Source organism: Gekko japonicus, unplaced genomic scaffold (genome assembly GCF_001447785.1).
Source record: "Gekko japonicus isolate JY-2015 unplaced genomic scaffold, Gekko_japonicus_V1.1 scaffold1331, whole genome shotgun sequence".
Classification (NCBI taxonomy): domain Eukaryota; kingdom Metazoa; phylum Chordata; class Lepidosauria; order Squamata; family Gekkonidae; genus Gekko; species Gekko japonicus.
The window spans coordinates 319,358-337,096 of NW_015163128.1; the positions used below are offsets into that span (position 1 = coordinate 319,358).

The 17,739-nt window shown below is 41.0% G+C and overlaps 1 protein-coding gene across 3 annotated transcripts in view; it reads right to left on the bottom strand.

The window, feature by feature from the left end:
• PPP6R3 (protein phosphatase 6 regulatory subunit 3) overlaps nucleotides 1–11,376 on the bottom strand; it is a 93,625-nt gene extending 82,249 nt beyond the window's left edge. For all 3 annotated transcript variants that reach the window (XM_015406926.1, XM_015406925.1, XM_015406924.1), the window contains exons 1-6: nucleotides 11,148–11,376; nucleotides 9,091–9,277; nucleotides 7,529–7,666; nucleotides 4,151–4,216; nucleotides 2,475–2,587; nucleotides 1,379–1,492 (exon numbers count right to left, since the gene is read on the bottom strand). In XM_015406926.1, coding sequence (XP_015262412.1) covers nucleotides 1,379–1,492; nucleotides 2,475–2,587; nucleotides 4,151–4,216; nucleotides 7,529–7,666; nucleotides 9,091–9,277; nucleotides 11,148–11,374 — 845 coding nt within the window. In that variant the 5' untranslated portion in view covers nucleotides 11,375–11,376. The remainder of the gene's footprint in view (nucleotides 1–1,378; nucleotides 1,493–2,474; nucleotides 2,588–4,150; nucleotides 4,217–7,528; nucleotides 7,667–9,090; nucleotides 9,278–11,147) is intronic.
• Nucleotides 11,377–17,739: the final 6,363 nt, after the last annotated feature.

Genomic DNA, 17,739 nt, shown 5'->3' on the forward strand with positions numbered 1-17,739 from the left:
GGCAGAGACTGACCAAGAGAGAAAATGTTGAGACAGTGTGTGACTGCAATAAAAAAGGCCAACGCTATGCTGGGGATTATTTGGAAGGGAATTGAAAACAAATCAGCCAGTATCATAATGCCCCTGTATAAATCAACGGTGTAACCTCATTTGCAGTACTGTGGGCAGTTCTGGTCACCACACCTCAAAAAAGATATTATAGCATTGGGAAAAGTGCAGAAAAGGACAACTAGAATGATCAAAGGGTTGGAACACTTTCCCTATGAAGAAAGGTTAAAACGCTTGGGGCTCTTTAGCTTGGAGAAACGATGGCTGAGGGGTGACATGATTGAGGTTTATAAGATTATGCATGGGATAGAGTAGGTTAAGAAAGAAGTACTTTTCCCCCTTTCTCACAATACAAGAACTCGTGGGCACTCCATGAAATTGCTGAGCAGTCGGGTTAGAACAGATAAAAGGAAGTACTTCTTCACCCAAAGAGTGATTAACACATGGAATTCACTGCCACAGGAGGTGGTGGCAGCTACAAGCATGGACAGCTTCAAGAGGGAATTAGATAAGCATATGGAGCAGAAGTCCATCAGTGGCTATTAGCCACAAGGTATAGATAGGAACTCTCAGGCTGGGGCAAGGGATGCACTGTATTCTTGGTGCGGGGGGGGGGCAACAGTGGAAGGGCTTCTAGTGTCCTGGCCCCACTGCTGGATCTACTGATGGCACCTGGTATTTTTGGCCGTTGTGTGACAGAGTGTTGGACTATATGGGCCATTGGCCTGATCCAACATTGGCTTCTCTTATATTCTTATTTTCTACTTTTGCAATACCATTTTCTGCATCATTTGACATACCATGTCTAATACCTTCTTGCATTGTTTCTAATTTTTGTACTTCTAATCCTATTGCACTGCTCATTAGATATTTCAAGCTATTTGACTGCACTGACTTACACCATGTAATCTGCCTTGAGACTCAGCGAGAAAAGCAGAGTATAAAGAAATTAAATAACTTTTTAATTGCCAGTTTTTCATCCCTTAGAAATATTACAGCAATATATGGACAGCAGACAAATCCTTATAGTTTAAGTACTAAACATTTAATATTTTATATTCCTACTAAAAACGATACTTGTCCTACAACCGAGTCAGTTCCAGGATGGATAGCAGAAGAGAAGTTACATGTATGGCTACACCTTTAGAGCAATATTTGTTAAACACCCTCTTGGTATCTGAAATCCAAGACACCAGATAAAAAGGGGGGGAAGGTACATAATGAGCAACTGTGACTCCTTGGGATGGAAGAAATAAAAAATAAACATGTAAATGCAAGACAAAATTTCAGTAAGGTTATTATTGGGTGAAAGGATAAGAAACAATCTTACGTCGGTCGTCTTGTTTCCAGTAATGTAAGCAATATCTGAATTGCACTGACTATTGCAGATTCATTTTTTTCTTTATTAAAAATATTTGATAGCAGCTGCTCTATGATTTCTTTTCTAAAGACAGAAGAGAATTGTTAGAAACGTAACATTCTTTATCACAAATACATTTTGAAGAACAGGCAAACACATGGCATGGTGTTTTTTCTCTCTGGCCAAGAGCCCCCCCCCCCGAATGTCAACTATTTTCAGTATCAACTGTGCTAAAGAACCATTTTACATGTAGCGCCAAATAAAAATGTGATGGTCCGGAAGAAAAAGGAAAAATTCAGCACACACACTCCTCTCCACCAGGCCTCTATTTCAACTTTTCTACAGAAAAACGTGGGAGAACATCAGGGGGGGAAAGCCAGTGAAATATTTTCTCTTTGGGAATGACTAAACCGCCATACTATACTCAGAATAGAGTGTAGTATGAAAATTTTTATGTAAGATGTTCTAAATCATTCAATGACAATTCCTGTTCATATTTCATAGACATATGCAACATATTTCCAACCATATATTTTAATGAAACTTTGTCCACAATTAATATACTATGTGTCTGTGATAATACACAATCAATTCAACGGTTTCAATGATGTAACAAAGTTTAATTCAATATGCTAATACACTGCTAGCCCTATTGCGATGTTAAGAGATGGTGTCTATTAAAATAACCCACCTTCTTTTTTACCACAAAATCTGTTTGTTCTTTTAAATTTTCATCTTTTATTTTGTCACTGCCTCTCAGAAGGCAAAAGCTAAGATAATGTGCTACAATAGCACAGATCGCAGCAATCTGAAGCTCTCAGTAAATGTGATTTTACTTGTAAAAAAAACTACAGCATTTATACTTATTTCAGAAGTATGCTGAATCCTACAATGTTAAATACTAAGTCATAAATGATGTTTTTAATTTTGTTAAAGCAGTAAAAACTTCCAGAACTTCGACTTAATTTGTGATACTGTTCTCCCTAACACAAAGAATATATTTTACAAACTCGAAAGCAAAGAAATGTGTACATGCACACACAGCATAGCCATTATGCCAACATACTTTTCTAGTGTTGCAAGCAGGGGATCGGGTTCTGAACTGTTTTGTACTTGTAGCATCTGGTCTCTGCTCAGGCGGATGATCTCACAAAGTGACTGGGATGCATTTGAATGTCTCTGAACAACAAGAGCACAAAGCAAACAAACAAACCATTACAATGTTCATTGGCAGGTAGCTCCAGGAATTGAATTCAATACAGACAGATGAACCTATTTCCCAGAAGCAATACAATCAACATTAAGATATTTAATTAACCCAGTGTAGTGTTCATGGGTTCCATGGTGCCTGCGAATGTGTTTCCTGGTGTCGACTTCCTCTTTTCTGAAAGCATCTCTAACCCAAAGCAAACAGCCAGACCTGACTTTCCTCCACCTCACTGGAGCAGGAGGACCCATTACCAAGGACTCATTGCCTTTGCCTCCACAGGGAGCCCTCAACAACAGGACTCTTGGCTTGGAACCAGTGTTCCCTCTAAACTGAGTCAGTGTGAGCTAGCTCACAGGTTTTTTAGCCTCCGTCCCACACCTTAGGAAGGAGGGCTCCAGAGCAAGCTAATTTACGCAGTAGCCAAATCGCTCGCTCACAACTTTAAGGCCAGTAGCTCACAAAGTAGAGTTTTTGCTCACAAGACTCCACAGCTTAGAGGGAACATTGCTTGGAACCTCCCAATATTTTTGGATTAGTCCCAACTCCCATGGCAGCCATTTGCTGTGGTGCCATTCAATGTTCTCAAAATTCCAGAAGTGCCCGTAGGTTCAACAAGGCCAGGGTTCCCGGCCCTAAAATATGATCACTTCACATACAGCTCTGGATTAAGATAATCTAACTGTACGGATTTCATCAGCCAAGGCAAGCATATTCAAAACAGATTTATACTGTCTCCCCTTCCCCTGAGGCTGAACCAGAAAGCTCCAACTGTGGCCGTGCGGGTCTTTACCGGGACCCCCCCAGACGGCATGCATCCAACCTGTGCTGTGCGAGCTGCACTGGCTTCCAGTAAAGCACTGGATCAAGTTCAAGGTGCTGGTTCTGACCTTAGGGATCTTAGTGGTCAAGGACCAAAGTACCTTCGGGACTGCGTCTCTCAGTACGCCCCCCCCCCCCCCGAGCATTATGCTTGGGTAGCAAAAATCTCCCAATGGCCCCTCGGCCAAGAGAGATCCAGCTGTCCTCAACCAAGGCTGGGGCTTTTTCAGCCCCGGCCCCCACCTGGTGAAACTCTCTGCCTGAGAACATCCATTCCCTGTGGGGTTTATTACCTTTCCGTAGGGCTTGTAAGGCAGAGAAGTTCCATCAGGGATTAGGATGAGGACAGTGATGGGACAGTAAGTAGTCTGGCGCTCTCAGGTCTCTCCTGTTCCCCCACTCCCCCTCACCACCACCACCCCCCGGGGCTATTGGAAGTTGCAATTTTCTGTTGAAATTCCTCGCCATCTTGGAATAGCCTGTTTTATTTATTGACTAGAAATAATGCCCGTTGGGGAAATAAATACAACGAGATCTAGAAAGAGGCTCTGGGGGAGTGCTCTGGCTTTGGGCAAACAGTGTCAGTTTCCTGTGGCGACCTCAGCAGGGAACGGTGGCTAAAAGTCCAAATAATTAATGAATAAATAAATAAATAAATAAATAAATAAATAAATAAAAGTTACAATTATATGAACAAGAAACATATTCCTTACATCATCATCTTGAGAAGGATGCACAATTTCCACAAGTCTCTGGATAATTCTCTCCTCGTTTAACCACTGTTGAGACATGTAATTTTTTACAAAGTATTTTTACCCTCCAGAATAGGATATAACTATTACAGAATACACTCATGTTTAACATTAAACTACATTCTCAGATACTACAGAATAACTTTCTACAATCCTGTAAATTTGCAGAAGAAACAGTATCAGCAAATATCATGTAAGCCAAATATATTTCTTGACGTTAAGCACCAGAACAGTTGCTGGGCCAGATGATCTATTAACATGGTTTACCCTCAGTGGGGTTTCTGTTCTTGAAGAAGTCTCCCCTAAGTTGGCTGGCTCTCCAGTTGAAACCCTACCTGATCTCAGGAATAAGGCAACATTTTGGGTAGTAAGAACAATTTCTTCTAAGCACCCTCTCTTAATGGCAAAAGATAATTTGGTTTACCATGGAACTGGAAGCAATGAGGCAGCAGGAACAATGACTGCAGCGGTAGTGGTAGTTTCATATTGAATCTGATTAAGCAGAGGACCCACAAGAACTTGTGAGGGGGGTTCTCATTTTCATCTCCCCCATCATTCCCTCTTCCCCTTCTCTAAAAGCTCCACAACTTTTCCCTTCTTCATGCTTCATTTTCTCCTTTCCATTCGACAGTTAACCTTTATCTGTCCCTGTCTTTATCTTTCTTGCCTTCCCTCCTCCTGCTATCCTCTATCTGGGAAAACTGGCCTAGCTGTGCGCTGCTGGCTGCCAGGCCAGGCCCAGATGTACACTAGGGAAACCTGCAAGGACTTGTGGGGGTCACCTCATTTTCACCTGTATCCCCTTTTCCACAGTCTGTTTTTCTCTCTTACTGGTGACTTTTACAGCCTTAACTTTCAATGCTTCCTTCTCTCTTTCCTACCCACCAACCAATCTACTTTTATCTGCCACCCATCTTCAGCTACGTTTTCTATATACTGACATCATTTATGCCCCTCGTTTCTCCACAACAGGGACCCAAAGCAGTCTGCATCATTCTCCTGTTCATCACTGTTTCCTCACAGATACCCTAGGAAGTAAGTTAGGTTGAGAAAGTGTCACTGGCTCAAGGTAACCCAGTGAGCTCCCATGGCAAAGGGGTGGCTCAAACCTGGGCATTCCGAATTCTAATTTGAAACTTTAACCACTACACCGGTTGCTGTTGAACAGTAGCAAGCAGCTTGGCCTGGGTGAGTCATGCCGGCTGGATTGGTAGCAAGACACCCAGTGGTTGCTGCTGGCCCTTGGCCTTGATGAGTCTTCCTCTTAAAGGCCAAAGCAGCCCTAGAAATGACCCTGCCTTTTACTGAGAGAACCCAAGAACTGAAGGCTGGCAATGCTGCTCTGGTTGCCTAGGAGCAGCCCCTGGTGGCATTCCCTTTTTAAAGCTACAGATACTGCTTCTATTGGGGAGTGGGGGTTAATCTCCCACTGTGTGCGTGTGTGTCTGCATTAGATTTCAGATTTTCTTTTCAAACCTGGGATGTTTTTCACATTTGTAGAAAGAGCTATCTTGTCTGTTCATGGCTCTAATCTCTAGGTCTAAGTATCCACAGATTTGGCCACATTAAGAATTAGATATATTGATGATACAAGCCCATCTGCAAGGAAAGCTCAACTTCACCACCACTACTGCAGCTATTCAGTGCCAGGCAGCAATGTTGTTCAGGGTAGCACTACATCTTTGACACACTGGAACTCAGGAGGAAGCTGGTAGAACACTAAGTAACGTGCTGTGCCTAATTTGTAAAGCGCTATGCTGATAAAAACCAATTATATACAATCTGATTTGAACTCCGTATTCATTACAGTTTAATTTCCAGAGCTGGTCTGATTCATATGGGTACTGTGCATCCTAAGACGTTAGAGACCAGACTACTTGAAGGACTGCCTTCTCTCACACTGGTGTTGTGTTTTTATGCTGTTGTAGGTTTTTCATGCTTTTGGGTTAATGTTCTGTTTTACTGATAGATTTTATATAATTATATTGTTAGCCACCTCGAGGCTGATTTTCTTCAGCAGAAAGAGGGAATATAAAAACACACAAACTGAAATCAACATAAAAACAGCTCACTCTTATTTACCTTCAAAACACTGTATCAAAATTAACCTTTATTGTTATAAGGCAAGGCTTCACGCCATGAGGACCTTGGGAAGACTGCAGAGCCTTCCCTATCTGCAACTTCCTAGAAAAAATTCAAATACTTATATTTGCAAAAGCTTTTATTTATGGGACTTGGGCACAATACAGACCAGAAGCAGGGAACGGGACAATTTCTGCCTCAATATGTCCACACCACTCCTCTCCTTCATAAATTCAGAGGTGTGTGGTGGAAATGATGTCAACTTTTTCAGCTTGTTGCAGCCAGCCATGCTACACAGCTCAACTGTATATGACGCTCAATGCATTAAAACCTTGCTATGTAGCTACCAATGAACTCAATAAGGAATAGCAGAAGTAACATGTAAGGAGGGGGGCCGAGCAAAAGGGGCACAAAGCCCAAGGTATAGAAAGGTGGATGGGGTAAGGTAATTTAGGACGCAGAGAGATCTGAGGGGTATAGAAAGAATATGTGATAGATGAGTCTACAGAAAGATCGCTATACTGGGAAAAACAGAAAGTGGTAACATCAGTGGGGACACAGAGAGCATGAACTATGAAATACATTTTTCTGTGTTCTGTGAGAGAATAAATATGTCTAAGTGGTGTCTACTTATGCAGCAGCTTAATTTCTCTTTACATTACTTGCTATTCATGCCTAACATGTTTAAAGTGAATTTGTGGGGGCAAGGTATTCTGAATTCTTCAAACATTACTATTATCACTTCATATGAAAAATCTAATTGGTGGTTTGTGTGTGTGTGTGTGTATAGTGTGCGTGTGAATGAATGAATTTTATTGTTATGGCGCTTAGCCAGCGATATATAGTGTGCGTGTGTGGAAAAGAAATGTTTGGAGCCACAACAGGATGTTATGAAAACCCTAAAGTAATTAGGTCTCTAGATACTGGCATATATGTCACAGGCCAGGTTGCATTTAACTATAAGGATTTAAGGATCAAAAGATTTTGTCTACCCAGACAATAAACAAACAATTTGAACATGATCAACTGTACAACCAATTGAAATTGAACTCATCCAAATTCAGAGGCATAATCTATGGGGTGAGAACAGGTATTTTAAAGGCTGTACAACCTTCCTTTTGCAAAGTCAATCTTCCTGTTGCTTTTTAAAAATGGACTCTTGTGTACTCATTCATTGGTTACAAGTCAGGCTTAAAAGAAGAAGCTATTACACTTTGCTCTTACAGTTCACTCCCATGTCCCTAATAAGTTACTCACATTTAATACTTCTTGCCTGGGCTGTGGAGGTTCTATGCAGGTCAATAGCCTGAGCAACAAGTCCATAATAGCAGAGGTCCCTATGTGCTTTATAATGAGGTCTACAAAATCATGCTTTTTCTTTAAGAAATCCACAATCTGTAAAAATATATGGACAGAGTTATGCTTTAAAGAAAGTAATTTTTAAGGTTGCAAATAAAGAAAAAAAGGAGCAAAATATTTCCAGACAAATTCACTTTCTATAATAATCACTGCAAAACTGATCAGAATTGCTGAACTATAGTCTGTAGCTTAGCCCCATTTCACAGCAAACTTTTTCTAAACTGGGCAGACAACTGTAAGGGACTCCTATAATCAATATAATTAATATAATAAGCAATATAATCAATATAATCAACTCCTATAGTAAGGGACTCCTATAATCAATTTGCAGCAGATTATTAAGTCCAGAGGTTGGTGACCTCAGCACTTCAACAAGTGACCTATGAAGAGTCAGGATACCATACCATAAAGGGGAGACAGTATACAAGGATAAGAAAAAGAAAGCAGGTCTTTAAAACACCAGCTAAGATTTAATAAGAGAAGGACTAAAGTGTTAGGCAGTATTTACATGCTGATAAGCTTTTTACACTCATCTGAAGAAGAGACAAAACAAGCTTAGTGTGACATTATAATGTTTTAATGTTCTTGGATAATCTATTGTCACGTGTATTTTTGTACAGTGCAATAAATGTTTGGCTCTTTACTGGTGAGAGAGGCTAGATACCACCTGGCTCCTCTCTGCTTGGCCCTCTGAACATTAAAAAAAACCCTCATCCTGGATACAGGGGAGTATTTCAGCAGCACTCACACAGCAACGGAGACGAATACTGGGAATGCAGGATGGAAAAAGGAGATATAATTTATGTTTATTGTAAGCCATTGTGAACAACACGGGAAATCCATATAGAAAGATAATTAATTAATTAAGAATAAATGTTCTGCTTTAGAATAATGGCACAGCTAAAGCACCAAACCTTTTTGCTGGCCAAGAGTCTGTAATTTTAACTTAACATCCGTATGTGTTAAAAGAAGTGGGTGGGGGACAACTGTGCAATCTTGTGCCAGACTGCAGAGAAAAAGAATTATACTTGCAGGGAAAGACCTGTCCACGATTCCCTCATCCCCTCCACATCAAAATGTACTCATTACTTTAAAATGAGTTTCGTGGGTGTCTATGTAAGTAAAGTGTTGCCAGGTCACCGTCAACTTATGCCAACCCCAACAAGGGGATTTCAAGGCAAGTGAGAAAGAGAGGTGATTTGCCATTGCTTTCCTCTGTAGGCTTTCTTGGAGGAAAGTACCAACTTCCAAGGACCAACCATGCTTAGCTTCTGAGATCTGACAAAGTTGGGCTACAGCATGCTGACTTCCTTCCCATTTCATATAGATATTATTAACTGAAATGCATATTTATTCAGTTTTCCATGATAACTCAAAGTCTGTTGCTCTTCTAAAAAGAGCAGTTGAGTAGAGGTTTCAAGCACAGACTGCAAAAAAAGGAAGAATTATTTAGTAGTTACCTGTTCTGGTTTTCTGCTAATAAGAATACTTAGCACCTTGCTGAAGAAACTGGCCAATAATGGGTTTAAAGGGGGCTCATTTAAAAGAAAACTGTACAGTTTTGTTAGTAATGATTCTTCTTCTCCCAGTCTATCATTAATCTGTGAAACGTCTGAAGTAAGCAGCTCACAAGATATGTTTGGGTACCTAGAAGAGACCAACTGACATTATTAACCCTACAGGGGGAAAAATTAATCTTGCAAATTTCTGTTAACAAAGTTGTTTTATATTATATGCAAAGCATGCCTTCATATGTAGCTTCATCAAAAGTGCACAGAAACAGTTTACTTAGAAAAATTAAAGATCACTACACAGTCTGAATAACTAAAAACGAACATTAGCTCTTCCTGTTTTTCAGCCTACTGTCCTTTGAAATGAAACAAGATGAAATGCAACTTTCACCACATGTGCAGGTTCGTGGGTCTTCTGCCTATATCATTTCAATGGGGGCTGCCGCTGTGGTGGTGGAAAGTGCCATCATCTCACAGCTGACTTATGGCAACCATGATGGGTTTTCAAGACCAGAGGAGTTCAGAGGTGGTTTCCTGTCGCCTGCCTCTGTCAAGCTTGGGGGCCTTGCTTGCCAAATGTTTCCTATTTTCTTACACTCGTCTGCTGTTGCATTAGGGGGTTATTGTCCCACATTTCATTATTCCATTGGTTATGGATTCACACATATACTTCTACAAGTCCTATGCTGCACACAACTAGAGATGTGAAGGCCCGGGAAAAAAACGGACAAATTTGGGGGAAAAACATTTTCCCCCCGTTTTTTTCCTGAAGCCTTTTTTGTTTTTTTCCGAAAAATTGAAAAAAAGAAAAGAAAAGAAATTGATTATGGAACATTTTATTTTAACATGATGAATAAAATATTTTAAGACAAGGTGTTCAAATATTTTCCAAATCATATATAAAAATATGTATGTATGGTATCAGATTGATCTAATTTCTGTGCACTGAGGACAAGCAAGTCCTAGGTTACAAACTGAACTCTCCGATGCAAGAGCAAGATGCATTTCTTCCTTTAGGAGGTGCGATTGTCAGAAGAAAAGAAAAAGGTTTCAGTTTTGTTTTTGCATGTGGGCGGGTATTCTGTTTGTAATAACTGTTTGGATACGCTCTATTTTTAATATGCTAGTTGTGATAATTTCATGCCAAGTAAAAATGTCCATAGTAATGTTTTATGTTCCTAAAGTAACGGAATGACTTTCAATCTAGAAAAGACAAAAGAAATGCTAATGTAGCATTTTTTTCAATTTTTCCGAAAATTTCCGTTTTCAACTGGAAAAAAACCGGGTTTTTTCCGAGCTTCAAGGGGGGGGAGTGGATGTGAATGGCTATCTGCTTTGCTTGGTTAGTGTCAGCTTGTGACAGTTCTCACGTAGGGGCCCTCCTGAGTGTGTTGAGAACACCTTGGGTAGTATGTGATCTCATCATTCTGTATGACCTTGTAGTCTGGGGAGCTTTTAGATAACATAACCGTTATCTAAAATGGTTGGAGCCTCTCTCTACCTCTTAATAAACAAATCTTGCTGCTACAAGAGTGTTTGTGAGAGTGACTGCACCCAGGACTTGGCAGCCTCCATGTCACAACCCTGTTACTCCTTGGAGGTCTCCCATCCAAATATGAACCAAGGCCAGCCTTGCTTAGTTTCCAAGATCTGATGAGATCGGGCTAGCTTGGGCTATCCAGGTCAGGGCAATGGGGTTGCTTGTAAGATGATGTTTAATTATTATTCAGATTGTAACTCTGACATACTGTGCTCACTATATAAAATAACACATGCAGGAAGAATTCCCACAGTCAGCATTAATGTAATCCACAGATTATAGCTCTGTCTTCTTAAATATACGATGAATGAGTGAAAGTTGATAAACCATACTATAAAGACTCAACCAATACAAAGGCAGCAAGTATAATATAAACGTCAATGAAACTATTGTGCCATATATAGTGCCGGTATCCTATTTTCTCCTTGCTTTCCCCTCAGACTTTCAAATTAAATTTTTTTCCTACTTGTATCTGATTTTTTCATCCATGTCTTGAGGTGGCTCTTCTATAATGAATGAAACTAGATCTTCCAGACATTCTGATTTCAAAAGAAACTCTATCAGCTTGCGATTTTGAGCTTTGCACTCCTGTAAAACATCTTCTTCATCCATTAATTCCTTCAGTGTTACATCTTCTCTCTCTAGAAGTGTGTCTATATGGGATGATGAGTGAAGATCAAATTTCCAAAACATGCTGGTCTAGAGAAGAGGAAAAGCATATAAGTCTTAATTAACATACTGTTAGTGCCACTTGCCTCCTGCAGTTCTTAGGAAAGCCATCTCCCTACTTTTATATTGAAACTGCAAAACCAGAAACAGAAAGCAGTGGAAAGCCGATATGCCCATGTTAAACTGTAATTAATCAGTAGATTTGATTTAAAAGGTGCCTTCACTGATAAGCCAATGTATTAACTTTTCCAATAAAGTGGTTAGCTAGTTCTAAAATTTTAACATTTTTGACATGTTAATGCAACAAGAGTGAGGAAAATGTTAGTTCAAAATAGAATTTTATGAAATCTTCTCGACCCTTTGGTCTAACAGCAGGCTACTGTGGAGTTAGATAAGGGGGTGGTAGTTATACCACTGCTGATCCAACCTTCATTTGTGGGGTGTCCATACCCACTACTATCTTGTACCTCTATGGATGCTATTACTAGAAACAGGATTGAGCCCAATGCTAGCTAATACCACAAAATCTAGCTATGCTTCCTCCAGTACTGGTTTTGACAGAATTTGGGGATACCTGCTACAAAGACAACCATCAGAAACAGCAACTGTTCATCAGTGTTCCCTCTAAACTGAGTTAGTGTGAACTAGCTCACAGTTTTTTAGCCTCTGCCTCACACATTTTTGTCTTGGCTCAGGAAGGATGGCTCCAGAGCAAACTAATTGATGCAGTAGCCAAATTGCTCCCTCACAACTTTAATGCCAGTAGCTCACAAAGTAGAATTTTTGCTCACAAAACTCCACAGCTTAGAGGGAGCACTGCTGTACATATATATCTTTGGCATCATATTGTACTAATGGCCTCAAGTGATGTTTCTAGCAGTAACTATTAATGCAAACGTATTAGCTAGAACCGCAAAAGCATTTCAGAAACACTTCCTTAATGAGTTAATCCTGCACTATTAAAGTAGTGAGTTTCTCTTAATTTCACAAAAGACGAAACAGGAGCTCAGTTACTAGTTATCATCACTGAATGTCTTTTAAGAAAGTGTCTTCTCAGATTTGGAACTTGTCCACAAAAATTATACCAGCTTACAGATCAACTATGCTCACTGGAAGACCAAGAACAATTTTCACTGCTACAGCAGTTATCCATACATCAGCAAATCACACTTAGGAGAAACAGGACCAGGGTCCCGTTCACACGAGGGGATTTGGGCCAGTAGCGGGACGGTTCGGGGGCGGAGCAAATGGCCGCGATCACACCACAACATCTGGGAAGCGTGGTGCTTCCGTCCCCGAACTGGCCCATCCACTCGATGATCCGGAGCAAGTAGGAACCACCTACCGAGGTGGTTCATCTCCCTGCTGCGCCACAAACCGGGAGTCTGATCGCCGGCGCAAGGATGCGCCGGCGCGTCCCCGGCTCCGAGCCGAACTGCGCATGCTCGAACATTCGGCTGGCTCGGCGTCCGATCTGTGTTTTCTCCCCGGCGTCTGATCGTGCCGGGGAGAAAAGGCAGCGCGGCCAGGGGATCCGTGGGATCCCGCCGCGACGTTTCAACTTTGGCGCGGCTTTTAAAAGCCACACTTTTTGCCGCTTTTTCCCCTGCCGTGTGGCAGGGGCCCAGGATTACATTACAGCTAAACCATACTGTGTTATTTATGTGACATGCCAGAGTATGGTAGCCCACAACAGGATGTGAAAATCAAGAACCACCTTGTAACTGCCACTTGACAGAGCTGAGAAGCTCCACTGGTAAACACTCATGCAGTAAGTAAAATGTGAAAGCTCTACCATGTGGAAGCTCTACCTGCACTATATCAACGCAGAAGTGTTAAGGCAGCCTTGGTTCTCTTCTTTTGAGACTACCAAAAATAGAGCTGCGACACATGGCTCCTTCTGCATCATATTAAATACAGGCCAGCATTTATGGCACTCTTTTGCTCTCTTTTAGTTTAAAATAGCTAGTAGTAAAGAGAAACACAGTTTGCCTCTATGGAGCAGGAAGTGAAAAAACTGAGCTACTAAGTTCACCCAAAGTTGTTAACAGAATAGGCTTTTAAAATGCACATAGTTGGAACGGAGTTCCACTGAAATCAATAGGGCTCATGTCCAAATACATGTGTTTAGGACAGAGATGTCAGTCAGCATTTAAGTGTTATATTCCCCAGGCATACAAGGAGAAATGATCTGTTTTTAATCATGCAAAACTACCAACAAGAAATTTTAAACCTATTTCTAGGTTTCAGTTTTCTCAGCTATGAAAATTCCTGAAGTATGAAAACCCACTGTTTGATGATAAAGCATATCCTGTATGCATCAGTAAAGTCACTAGAGATCAAAAGTTAATATTCGAAAGGTAAAGATGGCCAGAAGTTAGCAATCAATTAAACTTTAATAATTAATTAAATTATTAGTATGTTGTATAGCTTGGATTCTATACATTGGATACAGTCCAAAAACAAACAAAACTGAAGTCAAACATTGGCTTATTTCTTTGGCCACTGCAATGATTTCTTGCCAACAAAAGAGATTAGCTTTCAATCCAAGAAGCAATGTGTATTCTTTTATGAAAAAAAGTTTCCCAGACTTTAGCCCCAGAGAAAGCCATCTTTGTGAATAAACAGCTTCAGATAAGGAGTTCCAGAAAAATCCTGTGCCATTAAGGTGGCACTCCTATGCATATTTACTAGGGAGTAAGATCCATTAAACACAATGACACAGACTTCCAAGTAAACATGCACAGAACAGAACTACATAAAAATCCCCAAGCTACCATTAAAAACTATTGGTGATTAAACTCATGAGTTTATTCGGGAAAGAAGACTGACAGTAAAATAGCAACAACAAAAAAGAAAGCATACTACTGCAAACATGTTACTGCGTTATTTCACAAACTGTCTCCCGGGAAAGCTGTATAAGGGGCTGGTCTCTCAATATTGCAGATGCTGACCAGATTACTCCATCACTTTTCAACAGGAGGCCAGGACCCTTGGAATAAGGAAAAAACACCACAAAATGGATCAAAGGGGAAATTACAGGAACCCTTAAAATAAGAGAACCGGTCTTAATTAATCCTACAGTATAACTATCTAAAACTTTATTAGGATTGCTTTTAAATATGTGTTCTGTGACTCCCAGTAAAATGAGCCCCCTAAACCTATGCATGGGAAGTGAGTCCCAATGAGTTCAAGGGCACTTACTCTTTGATAGTAAATGTGAGTAGGACTGCAGTCTGAGTTTCCTATGAAATACTGAAGACAATTAAAAAAAATTAAAATAGTACTCAAGGACAGCCTGGATTTCATCATACATTTCATCCTTTACATTAAATGGGCCATAGGGTTCTCATGTACAATACCGTTAAAACTTGATCATTGCTAGGGGCACAGTTGATTAGTCTAAGACCAATTTCACACAAGAGCTGCGCCGCGGTCGCGCCTCCCTTTGCCCCGCTTCTATTGGTCAATTTCCCACTCAAAGCCGCAGGGCCGCATTTTGACCCGCGGCTTCGCCCGATTTTCCCCGCAGTTTCGTGATCCTCAGAAAACAGGATCACGAAACCGTGGGGGAAATCGGGTGAAGACGCGGGTCAAAATGCAGCCGCGCGGCTTTGAGTGGGAAATTGACCAATAGAAGTGGGGCAAAGGGAGGCACGACCGCGGCACAGCTCCTATGTGAAATCGCTCTAAGTCTAGTTACCTCAAATGTCAGTTCACTCATTACAGTCACAATGTCCAGAGATCCATTTCTAGTTTGTATGTTTTTTTGCTTCCCACTTTCACTCTGATTAACAAGGTTCGCCCAGTTTGTTTCTTATATGCAGCAAAAGAAACTAATTTCAAAGACTATACTTTTAAAGAACATGACACAAATTAGTGGCAGGCTTTTCCCCAAAGAAGCAGGAACACTACACTGAACGCTCAGTTTAAAATACCATCTTTAGCATTATGTTATATGGACAGACAGGACTCTGAAAAACCTTTCCAGAATATGTTGTTAAAGGCTTTCACGGCCAGAGTTCATTAGTTGTTGTAGAATTGCCAAGACCATGGCCATACAGCCCGGAAAATCTACAACTAACTTTCCAGAATATATTATTGCTTTAACCTTGGAGCAGGCATACATTCCTGCCCCTCTCATTTAAAGAGGATTGGCCTCTCTGTGCATTTTGTGAGAGACAGAGCTGTGGTCCACCTCAGCTTTTACTACTGTAATTTTAAATCTAATCAAATGATTTGACCAGTTCCATCTTTTTCAAATGTCCAAAGCTGTCATCCTTCTAATCTGGTTGTTTGCCAATATGTAAATACGTGTTTTTTCTTAATCACTTGCAACAGAAGGCTCAAAACCTCTGCTTTTAAGATTATGTGAACAGGGCAAATTTTGGAAAACCAAATCAACACTGTGAAATGTGAGACATGGCTTAAGATGGCCTCAAACATTTGATTCAAATGTATCAGGTTTCTGAAATGTCTTTGTGCATCTTATCTATCCAGTCACCCTACCCTTTCATTCTTTTACTGGGAAGAAATCTTTTTAAACCACACACAAGGGCATTCAAATTGCCTCTTCAGTAGCTCCTGGGAGGGACTGGTCTAGGGAAGACATAAGTTTAGTCAAGCATGGCTTGAGTATGGTTCTGGATGCCCTTTCATTCTCAGAGAAGGTGCTGCTAACTCCATTTTGAAATGATTTGAATCGAAGAACTCTGGTAACAAAAACTGTGTGACCTACCTGGCTTTAAGATCCAGCACCATTTAGTTTAGGGACCTTGCATTTTATTACTTTTTGAATGACTTTTGCTATTTTTAGAAGTTTTCTGATTTCTTTAACCTATAAATTAGATTGGCTCAGTAAATCTGCAGAAGATACTAAATTGGGAGGAGGTAGCAAGTACAGGAGGAGACAGAATCAGGAAAGAGGATGATCCTGACATGCTGGAAACCTGGGCTAAAACTAACAAAATGAATTTCAACAGACATAAATGTAGAGTTCCGCATTTAGCTAGGAAAAATCAAAAGCATAATTATAGGATGGAGAAGACCTGTCTTGGCAGTAACACATGTGAAAAGGATCTAAGGGTCTTAGTAGACCATACGCCGAACATGAGTCAGCAGTGTGATGCGGTAGCTAAAAAGGCAAATGCAATTTTGGGCTGCATCAACAGGAGTATCATGTCCAGATCATGCAAAGTGATCGTATCTGGTCTGGTTAGACCTCACTTGGGAGTATCATGTTCAGTTTCGGGCACCACAGTTTAAGAAGGATGTTGACAGACTGGAATGTGTCCAGAGGAGACCAACAAAGATGGTGAGGGATCCGAAGTCCTATTAGGAAAGGTTGAATGTTTAGCCTGGAGTATGTTTAGCCTGGAGAGGAGACAACTGGGAGGTGATAAGATAGCCATCTTCAAGTATCTGAAGGGCTGTTATATAAACGATGAAGCAAAGTTGTTTTCTGTTGCCCCAGAAGGTCATACCAGAACCAAAGGATTTAAATCAAATCCAAAGAGTTTTCGGCTAAACATTTAAGAACTTCCAGATAATTAGGGAAGTTCCTCAGTGAAACAGCCTTCTTCAGCAGGTGGTTGGCTCTCTTTTGGATGTTCTTAAGCAGAAGCTAGATGGCCATCTGACGGCAACACAGATTCTGTTAATTTAGGTAACGCATGAGAGGGAAGGTGGAAAGGTATAAGCCAGTGCTCAGCTCTCAAGGCCCTTTCTTACACACCTAGGGTAATTCTCCTCCAGGTCAGAGTGGCCCAAGGATCCTGGAGGTTTTTTACCTTCCTTTGGCCATAGAGCAGGGGTCACTGGGGGGGGGAGTAGTTGTGAATCTCCTGTGTTTTGAAGGGGGTTGGACTAGACAACCCTTGTGGTCCCTTCCAGCTCTACTAAGTGCTATGTAAACTTTAGGATGAAGAGGAAGGGACAGCAGATGGATCATCCTTGGTACTGTGCATTAAGAAAAGAGTGAAGCTGAGAACCCCCATTAGCCTGGGACTCACAGCCTGGAGCCCACCAGTGGGGGAGACTGAGCAGGCAGTCTAATACCTAGAACAGCATTAGCCTATGGCAGCCTTTACAGCAACACCTGTGAACAACATTATGTCCACTAGATAAAGATCTACTGATGATTCCTGGACCAAGAAGCGACCAACTTCAATCAGATCCAGAGCTTTTTCAGACCTGGCCCCAGCCTGTTGGAACGCTTTTCCAGATGACATCCAGGCCCTGCGAGATCTGTCACAGTTCTGCAGGGCCTGTAAAACAGAGCTGTTCCACCAGATGCAAACTATTGCCAGGATTGTCTGTTCCTTAGGTTAGGTTCCAGGGATAGAGTGTGCATTCTACTTGTCTACCACCTATTTCCCTGCTGTCTGAAC